Source organism: Morus notabilis, unplaced genomic scaffold (genome assembly GCF_000414095.1).
Source record: "Morus notabilis unplaced genomic scaffold, ASM41409v2 Scaffold93, whole genome shotgun sequence".
Taxonomy (NCBI): Eukaryota; Viridiplantae; Streptophyta; class Magnoliopsida; order Rosales; family Moraceae; genus Morus; species Morus notabilis.
The window spans coordinates 701,746-711,672 of NW_010364330.1; the positions used below are offsets into that span (position 1 = coordinate 701,746).

The 9,927-nt window shown below is 45.6% G+C and overlaps 3 protein-coding genes across 3 annotated transcripts in view; all 3 read left to right on the forward strand.

The window, feature by feature from the left end:
- LOC21404312 (casein kinase 1-like protein 10) overlaps positions 1–1,830 on the forward strand; it is a 5,983-nt gene extending 4,153 nt beyond the window's left edge. The window contains exons 10-14 of the mRNA XM_010106465.2: positions 47–173; positions 334–407; positions 546–609; positions 911–1,044; positions 1,200–1,830. Coding sequence (XP_010104767.1) covers positions 47–173; positions 334–407; positions 546–609; positions 911–1,044; positions 1,200–1,484 — 684 coding nt within the window. The 3' untranslated portion in view covers positions 1,485–1,830. The remainder of the gene's footprint in view (positions 1–46; positions 174–333; positions 408–545; positions 610–910; positions 1,045–1,199) is intronic.
- Positions 1,831–4,033: 2,203 nt separating this feature from the next.
- LOC112093145 lies at positions 4,034–4,873 on the forward strand. Its single transcript, XM_024171043.1, has one exon. The coding sequence runs from the start codon at positions 4,034–4,036 to the stop codon at positions 4,871–4,873; it is 840 nt and encodes a 279-aa protein (XP_024026811.1).
- Positions 4,874–7,819: 2,946 nt separating this feature from the next.
- On the forward strand, positions 7,820–9,139 carry LOC112093146 (uncharacterized protein K02A2.6-like). Its single transcript, XM_024171044.1, has 2 exons — positions 7,820–8,077; positions 8,144–9,139. Exons 1-2 carry the CDS (start codon positions 7,820–7,822, stop codon positions 9,137–9,139), a joined length of 1,254 nt encoding a protein of 417 aa, XP_024026812.1.
- The last annotated feature ends 788 nt before the right edge of the window (positions 9,140–9,927 follow it).

Below are 9,927 nucleotides of genomic sequence, written 5' to 3' on the forward strand. Positions count from 1 at the left end.
GGGGGTAATAGTTTATTCTAAGGTACTGATTTGTTAGTTTTGACAGGTCCTTTGTAAATCCTATCCATCTGAATTTACATCGTACTTCCATTATTGCCGATCACTGCGGTTTGAAGACAAACCAGATTATTCATATTTGAAGAGGCTTTTCAGGGACCTGTTTATTCGGGAAGGTTAGTCAGTCATTAGATTTCTTAAGGCCCCAACTTCCAAAATCATTGTTAACGTGATTCTTTACTGATGTAATATTCGTCTTCTTGGCTCATTGTAAATTTTTTGTAATCCCTTTGGAATTTGAAAACCTAAGCAGTGTGACCATATTACCTGGTGCAGGTTATCAATTTGACTATGTATTTGATTGGACTATACTGAAATATCCACAGATCGGATCAAGCTCAAGAGCACGAGTATGTGTTTCTTAATTGTCTCTCACGTCACACACACAAAACAACCACGTGCGAGCAGTCACGCAGTTGTGCACAGTTGCAATATACTGGATTAAAATTTTCTTATTTTATTTTATTTTATTTTCTAATCTTTTGTAGCAACCAAGTGGAAAACCAGCTATAAACCCTGGACCATCTGCAGAAAGAACAGAAAGGCCTTCAGGTTTGTTCATTTGTTGGGAACATTTAGAAATTAGCTTAAGATGTTGATACTGGTTTGAAGTTTAGATTTTCTTTACTTTCTCATCAGGGGTTAAGGGTCTCAATCATTTGTGGTTTCCCTGAGCGTTGATTTGACATTTCTTTTTTCAGTTTCAAATTGTTACGTGATTTTTCTCAAAAAGTCAAAATAGGTTCAAGGATGCATCTTATTCATTGTTTTGGGGGGATTTTTCTATCTTTTTCCTTGCTTGATACACGAAGTAACTAGATTTCAATGTTTTTGTACCATGATGTCTCATCAGTGGGGCAGGAGATTCGGGATAGATTCTCTGGCGCAGTTGAGGCTTTTGCTAGAAGGAATGGCTCTGGGCATGGTTTGCACGGTGATCACTCCAGACACAGATCTTCAGATGATGTACCATCATCCAAGGAAGTGGTCAGTAATTGCAAAAAAGTTTCATGTATGTTTGTGTAATTTGTAGTGTGTCGCATAAGCGTGTTTTCACCACAACCCAAATGGCCAAACTTCCTCAATGGAGTTCCGGTATACGTCTTCCATTTTGTTTTTAATATCCGTCACTTCCTCTGCAGAAAGCTGATTCTGAAAGGGCCCGGAGTTCTTCTCGGAATGGTAGTACTTCAAAGAGGCCTGTCATATCAAGCAGCCGTCCGAGCTCCTCTGGTGAGCCTAGTGAGAACCGCTCAAGCCGGCTGGTCTCAAGCAGTGGTCGCCTGTCAACAACCCAAAGAATTCAACCTGGGTTCGAGTCCAAAACAACAACTTTCACCCGCACTACTGCAGCTACAAGAGGCGGTCGTGAAGACGCACTTCGAAGCTTTGAACTCCTCTCGATCGGCACAGGAAAGAGGAAATAAAATGGTTAAACCGTCTGGTAAAGTCACGAGTGCTTGTGCTAAAGGTCTCAAAATCTCTTTTTGTTGCAATCAAAAGATGGGCAACACACCATAATGGTTTTCATATGAGTTACTACTCTCAAGTCTGCATATGTGTATGCATTGTTGGGTTCCATTCACAGTTGAAAAATTCAATGAAGTTTCTCGTCAAGACAAAAACTCTTTTTTATCCCTTTCAGCGACTCTTGCCACATAGAAAGAGAAGAGGAATTATTATTATCTCACTAAAAGGGAAATGTTCATATATCTTTGAGCAACACTAGTAGCTGTAACAAGTACCTCTACTATTGCCTTTTTTTTTTCTTTTCATTTCTCTTTCCGGATAAAGAAAACAATGCTCCAAGAAATGATCAATGAGATTATTCTTGCTAGTCTCTGTTGAAACAAAAAAAAAAAAAAAATGCAATAAATAAAAAATAGTAAAAAAAATGGTCACGTGGGAGGTTGGATAATTTCCTGGAGGAAGTAGATGCATGGGCAAAGATAAAAATGTGTTAGTGGGAAGTTTGATAAAAAAAAGTAATGTGGGTAAGTTTACAAAACTGTTAATGGAAGTTATCTTCTACATTAGTGATCCATAATGTTGAATCCACGTGAGTGAAGGTAATATATGTGTAGATATGTATATATGTGATGAATATGATCATATTTAAAATATTGTTACAGTTTTTAATCTGACTTATAAAGTGCAGTCCGAAACAAAAATTAATGACCATTTACAAAGGGGGGTGTCTTTGTTTCTGGCCAAAAAAAAAAAAAAATGGTAGTGATGAAAGGCAAAAAAAAAAAAAAAAAAAAAAAAAAATTTGTTCGGCAACGTGTAAAAGACTACCTCTCCTTTTGTTCCTTTTTAGCTGAAAAGCAATCACCTTTTTTTTGTTGCTTGGAGTTGAAAGATAGTTTTGTATGTAAATCAAAGACAGAATGCAATAAAAACTTTGTCAAAAGAAATTGACGATTTGATGCACAAAAAACAAATAAAAAAGGAATAAAAAGATAGAACGAAACAAAACAAATGAATCATATATATATATATATATATATATATATATATATCTCCTTTTGTTCCTTTTTAGCTGAAAAGCTGTTGTGTGGAAAAATGTGACGGACACATGGACGAACGATAATGCGACACGTGGCCTTGACGACTCCCCACCAAGCAAAAACCCTCGACGTCTACGGACCCCTCCTATGCCGCTGGAAAGCTCAAAGCACGAAGTCTAAATTAGGGCGACGATCCTTTATGGCGTCGACAGATCGCGCCGTCAAGATTGAGGCACGAAGATCCCTCGACCGTAGAAAGGACCCAAAGAGGGTGATTGGGCTAAGCAGCGCTGACGAAGAGGGGAACGTTCTTTAGAGGACGTGACGGGTTGCGTGCAAAAGTGGAAGACGTCTGCAGGCATTAATTACAAGCTCTCAAACCACCCCACAGGGGACATAAAAGTATTACGGAGAAGCACAGAGCCGTAATAGGAGACTAATTGGCTGAGTGAACAATGCTGATTAGTGGGCTACGTCTGGGCCTACCAAGGAAGAGCACTTGAGTGCTTCCACCTAGGAAGGAAACCCCCTAAGCAAAGGAAGCCCAGTATAAAAGGAGGAAGACCCCCAGTAAGGCAGAGGTTCAAAAATTCCAGCAAGGAGAAAAGAGATTAAATGAGAGCAATTACTGTAAATCGTTATCTTCTAAAAAGAAATACAAAATCACAGTGGATGTAGCTCTCATTTTATAGAGTGAACCACTATAAAATTCCTTGTGTCGTTTGTCTATGCATGATTTAGTTAACACACAAACACACATATTCAACAAATCCTCATACGTTAACTACACACTGGCCGGTAATCCAAAGGGAAACCAAGAGGTAACCCGGCCGGTTTTTGTTGGCGAAATTTGACCGTCAACAATTGGCGACTCCGCTGGGGACCGAAAACGTTCGACCCCCAACAACATAGTTATAAACCGCCATCCATCCAGGGAATAGCGAGATGGAAGAAGATCTACGCCCGTCGGAAACGAAGTCCCACCTCCAGACGCACCATGGCCGGATCCGATGCAGATGCAGGCCCAACTAACCACTCTAACTGAGTTGGTACGTGGGCTAATGACCGTGGTTGAGCGCTTAGATGGAAGGAACTCCATGCCACCATTATAAGACGCCCCGAGGCCGCAGGGACCTGCCATGGCAGGAGATCCGAACCACGGTGACCACCTACATATCTAAGAGGGAACCGGAGATAGTGAGAATCACCGGGGCCCTCCTAGGCGTCGGCCTTCCCAATCCTCTGGCAGCCGTTTGGGGGCCGCCAGACTCCGAGCTCCCGAGGACCGGGTACCGAGAGGTCCGGAAAACCCCAAGGTACTATCCCAGAATCCAGGTGGAAACCCGCCAGGAGACTCAGGATCAATACAAGCAGGCGGCCAGGCCCGAGGCGGACCCAACGCTCAGAGGGCAGAAGTGTCGAGAGTAGCCGGCTCGGCCATTTCGACAGAAGAAGCACGCGCCATCATGGAACGTATGGCCAGCCTGGAGCAAAAACTGACAGGGGACGTGGCGGGCCTAAAAAAGAATATAGATCGTGTGACTGAGGTGGTAAACGTCGATATCACTCCCAACCACACACATGACCATCCATTTACCGAAGAAATAATGGCGCCCCCTCTCCCCGATAAATACAGGTCGTCGTTGATCCCACCGTATGATGGGCGAGGAGATCCCGATGACCATTTGGAGATGTACACAGGGCACATGCTCTTGCACGGTTATGCCGAGGAGATCATGTGCCGAGCCTTTCGAAACTATTTGACGGATTCTGCCCGAAGACGGTTCCGGACGCTGAGGCCAAACTCTATCTCGAGCTGGGACGAGCTGAAGGAAGTATTTTCCCTCCAATTGATAAGGGTCAAAAAGTACGTCCCCCCAAAGCAAAATCTGACGATGATATACCAAAAGCCAAACGAGTCACTAAGGGAATGGCTCGCGAGATATCGGGAGGCTGTCGCCGCCACGATGGATATAACAGATAGAGAGGCCTTGATGGGGGCCTTGTCTAGCATGAAGAAAATTACCACATTCAAAAGAGAGCTGAACTGGAAACCTTCGTCTAGCTACAGGGAGTTTTTGGCGCGAGCGCAGGGGTACATCAACGCCGAAGAGGCGGACGCAAACGACCCCGAGCACAGGTCCAACAAGAATAAAGGAACCGAACAAGGGTCGACGCCTGTGAAACAGGATGGGAAGAAGCGTCGAGGTGGAGGAAACGGAGACAAGCAGCCCGCCGCGACGACGAGTGCTCCAGAGGCCAAGAAGCCGAGGAAAGAGGATACCCGTAAGCCTCGACTGTTCTAAAAATACGATTCCTACCACGAGCTAACGGTAGGAGTCGATGAGGTCTTCAATCAGGTCAGCCGCGGGAACTTGCTGCGCCGACCGGAACCGATGAAGTCAGATCCCAGCCGAAGGAACCAGAAGAAATTCTGTAGGTTCCACGGCGATGTCGGCCACCACACCAACGATTACGTCGACCTCAAGGATGAAATCGAAAGAGTGATCCGCGAGGGAAGGTTACAAGAGTTTAGGGCCGAACAAAGACCTCAAAATGACGGCCATGGTGGGCAAAATGACGGTCGATGCCGAGAGGAGAACCAGCGCCCAGAGGATCGCGAGCCCGTCGGCATCATACGGACTGTCCTCGGCAGTCCTTATATAGGAGGGGATTTAAGGAGGTCTCAAAAGGACTACGCCCACGAGGCCAGGGGGGTTTATCAGGGGCGATTCTGGAGAGTCTCCGCTGTGAAAGCCCCAAGGTACAGCCACACCGACGTGGCCTTTAACGAGGATGACGCCAGTAGGGTTCATTTCCCCCACAACGACGCCTTGGTGGTGGAAGCCATGATAGGAAACCACACCGTGTGCAAAATCCTGGTAGACAATGGGAGCTCGGTGGACCTCCTATACTCCGACTGCTTGGAGAAAATGGAGATCTAAAAGGAACAATTGGAAAAAATCTCCAGGCCACTATATGGTTTCACCGGAGACTCCGTCATCCCCAAGGGACCATCCGGTTGCCTATAATCGCTGGAGAAAAACCCTAACAGGCTACCACAATGGCCAACTTTGTGGTTATAAAAGGAGGCTCCCAATACAACGCCGTGATTGGAAGACCAACCCTTCAGGCGCTAAGGGCCATAACTTCCGTTTACCACCAAAAGGTCAAGTTCCCTACCCCAAATCGCGTGGGCGAGATAAAGAGCAACCAGTACGAAGCTAGGGTTGCATACTCTGATGCCCTGCGCGGATATGACCAGCCAGGAAGACAGGAGGCAATGATGGTTCACCAAAGCCTCGTCGAGGACATAGACCCCAGGATCCAAAAAGAAGTCACATGGTCTTAACCCATCGAGCAGTTGGTGGAAATCCAAGTTGATGAAGGCGAGTCCACCAAAGTACTAAAAATGGGCTCAGGCTTAGCCCCATCACTTAAGGTTGAGATCAAAAACTTCCTCAGAAAGAACTTAGATGTCTTCGCCTGGAATCATTCCGACATGGAAGGGATCGACGCCAAGGTAATATGTCACTCCCTAAACATCGACCCCTCATATCCGCCCAAGCGCCAAAAATGTCGACCGATGAACCCCGAGAGGTATGAAGCGCTGAAAGAAGAGGTCGACAAGCTTATCAATAATGGGTTCATCAGGGAGGCCCATTACCCACGTTGGGTATCAAACCCCGTTCTAGTGGTCAAGCCCAATGAGAACTGGAGGACATGTGTCGACTTCAGCGATCTCAACAAAGCCTACCCAAAAGATGGCTTTCCACTCCTTCGAATAGACCAAATGGTCGACGCCACGGCGAGACATGAGATGCTGAGCTTTATGGATGCCTACTCCGGATACAACCAGATCCCCATGCATCTAGCCGATGAGGAGCACACATCCTTCATAACCGACAGGGGCCTCTACTGTTACAAGGTGATGCCTTTCGGCCTGAAAAATGCAGGGGCTACCTACCAAATGCTTGTGAATAAAATGTTCGCTCAACAGCTCGGCAAAACGATGGAGGTCTACTTCGACGATATGCTTGTAAAAGTACCAGGGCCAGCTATCACGTCAATCACTTGGGGGAAATATTTGGTGTGTTAAGAAAATACCACATGAAACTCAATCCCTAAAAATGTGCCTTTGGAGTTGGGTCGGGGAAATTTCTCGGTTTTATGGTCAGCAACCGTGGGATTGAAACTAACCCTGAGAAAATCAAAGCCCTACAAGATATGCGGTCCCCAGCAAAGTCAAAGGAAGTGCAAAGATTAACAGGATGTGTCGCCGCCCTAAACAGATTCATATCAAAATCAACCGACAAATGCGTCCCCTTTTTCGACGCTTTGAAAGGAAGCAAGCGCTTTGAGTGGACACCTCAAAGTGAAGAGGCCTTCCAGAAATTGAAGGAGCATTTGGGCAAGCCCCCAATTTTGTTAAAACCAAAGATCGACGAGGAGCTTAGCCTATACCTCTCCGTGTCCCAACACGTTGTAAGCTCCGTATTAGTAAGAGAAGAAGAGAGGGTGCAATTGCCGATCTACTATGTGAGCAAAAGGCTCATCGATGCTGAGTCAAGATACAGCGAAATGGAACGCCTAGCCCTCGCCCTGATGGTAGCTTCAAGGAAGCTTCGGCACTATTTCCAATCTCACACAATACGGGTTCTCACAAACCACCCGCTGAGACAGGCTCTACAAAAGCCCGAAACTTTTGGCCGACTCCTCAAATGGTTGGTAGAATTAAGCCAGTTCGACATAAAATACATGCCAAGAACTGCGATCAAGGGCCAAGCGCTTGCCAATTTTCTGGCTGAGTTCTCTCATAGACCAGCTCCCGCCGCATCTGGAGAAGTCGAGGTTACAAAATGGAAGCTCTACGTGGATGGGGCGTCGAGAAAAAATGGGTCAGGAGCCGGCGTCTTGTTCATCAGCCCCGAAGGCCACAAGATTACTTCGGCGGTTCAATTTAAATTCAAGGCGTCGAACAATGAGGCGGAATATGAAGCACTAATTGCCGGACTACGGTTAGCTAGCCACCTGAAGATCGAAAGGCTCAGCGTCTTCAGCGATTCTCAATTGGTCATCGCGCAAGTAAATGAAGAATACCAAGCGCGCGGCGAGAAGATGGGAGCGTACTTGAGAAAACTAAAGGAAGAACTCGTTAAGTTCAAAAACTACGAAATACTTCAGATACCATGGGCCGAAAACGCGAATGCCGACGCCCTGGCAAAATAGCATCTTCAAGAGATTTCGACACCATGGGCGTCGTTCCCATCGAAGAATTGGAGCGGCCGACCATTGAAGAACAAGCTAAGGCATTAATTGTCCAAGTAGGTGGAAATTGGATGACACCGCTCATCCAATACCTAATGGACGCACATCTGCCAGATAATAAAGATGAAGCCAGACGGGTCAGGTATAGAGCTGCTAGGTACTTATTGTACGACAGCTTGCTCTACCGACGAGTCTATTCAACACCTCTACAGCGGTGTCTGGGTGATGCCGAAGCCCAGAAGGTCCTCTAAGAAATCCATGAAGGAGTCTGTGGTAACCATACTGGGGGATAGTCTCTGGCTCTAAAGGTTTTGAGGCAAGGATACTACTGGCCCACGCTTAAAAAGGACGCTTTTCAATACGCCCGACGTTGCGATAAATGCCAAAGGTATGCCACAATTCCTAGAGCACCCCCAGAAAATTTAACTTCCATTCTCAGTCCATGGCCCTTCGCCAAATGGGGGGTTGACCTGATCGGGCCATTACATCTTGCACCCAGGGGATTTAAGTTTGCAATCGTTGCGGTAGACTACTACACGAAGCGGGCAGAAGCAAAGGCTCTAACTACAACCACGGAAGCAGCCTGCACCAAATTCATGTGGGATCACATCGTGTGCCGGTTCGGGGTTCCCCACTCGATAGTATCCGACAACGGAAAGCAGTTCGACAATGCCTCAACACGCAGATTCTGCGATAGCTTGGGCATCCAGAAAGACTTCTCGGCACCGATCCATCCACAATCAAATGGACAAGTCAAGGCGGTCAATAAAATACTAAAGTATACCCTCAAAAAGAGACTCGACGATCTGAAAGGGAAATGGGCTGAGGAACTTCCCAAGGTCCTATGGGCATACAGAACGACGAGCCGAACTACTACGGGTGAGACACCCTTCTCCATGGCGTATGGCGTCAAGGCAGTACTCTTTATAGAAATCGAAACGCCGACTCTAAGAACCGTCATCCATAACAACGATGACAACGCGGAGGGCATGAACGGAGAACTCGACTTGTTGGAAGAAAAAAGGCTCGACTCCCAACTACGTCTTGCCGCCTATCAGCAAAGAACAACGCGATACTACAATAAGAAAGTTCGGCAGAGAAGGTTCATCCCAGGAGAGCTAGTATTAAAAAGGGTAACGCAGAGCACAAAACCCAAAAATACTAGTCCACTAGGCCCAACTTGGGAAGGGCCCTACCGCATAAGGGAAGTTCTACGTCCTGGTACCTACATTTTGGAGAGCCTCAACGGCAAAAGGATTCAACACCCATGGAATGCAGAACAGCTAAGACTGTACTACCAATAGTGTATGAAATTCTTACATATCTCAATTGTACATTCTTTACAAGTTGAATAAATTGATATATTTACAGAAAGAAAAGAATTCACCCATTAATAACATGTTTGCTTAAAAAAAAAACCAAGGTTATATTAAACATACATGGGGGGACAGAGGTCTACGGATCACTAAAAAATGACACAATGACCCCAAGGGGTGCAATCGACGTCAGATCCTCCAAGGAGAAAAGATGAGGACTTAGTAAAATTCCAAGGAATTTTCTAAGACGACGACCCCAAGAGGTGCAATCGACGTCAGATCCTCCAAGGAGGAAAGATGAAGACTTAGCAAAATTCTAAAGAATTTTCTAAGATGACGACCCCAAGGGGTGCAATCGACATCAGATCCTCCAAGGAGGAGAGACAAGGACTTAGCAAAATTTCAAGGAGGTTTCTAAGACGATGACCCCAAGGGGTACAATCGACGTCAGATCCTCCAAGAAGGAAAGGCAAAAACTTAGTAAAATTCTGAGAAATTTTCTAAGAAAGCAGCAATTGCAAATCAATGTATAAATTAAATCTGTTATCTTTTATATATATAAAGTGCAGATAAAATAAAAGGTGTCTGAATCGACAATAAGTTACAAACAAAAGAGAGACAGGTAAAAATCATTCAGGCCTCGCCGCCAGCCGCCGATTCTTCGCCGTCACCAGGCGGGGAAACGTTGTCGTTGTTGGGAATAGTGTCCTTGAAGCATGAGATGTAATAGGATATTTATTATTTAATTAATAAAAGAGTTTATTCATCATTTTATG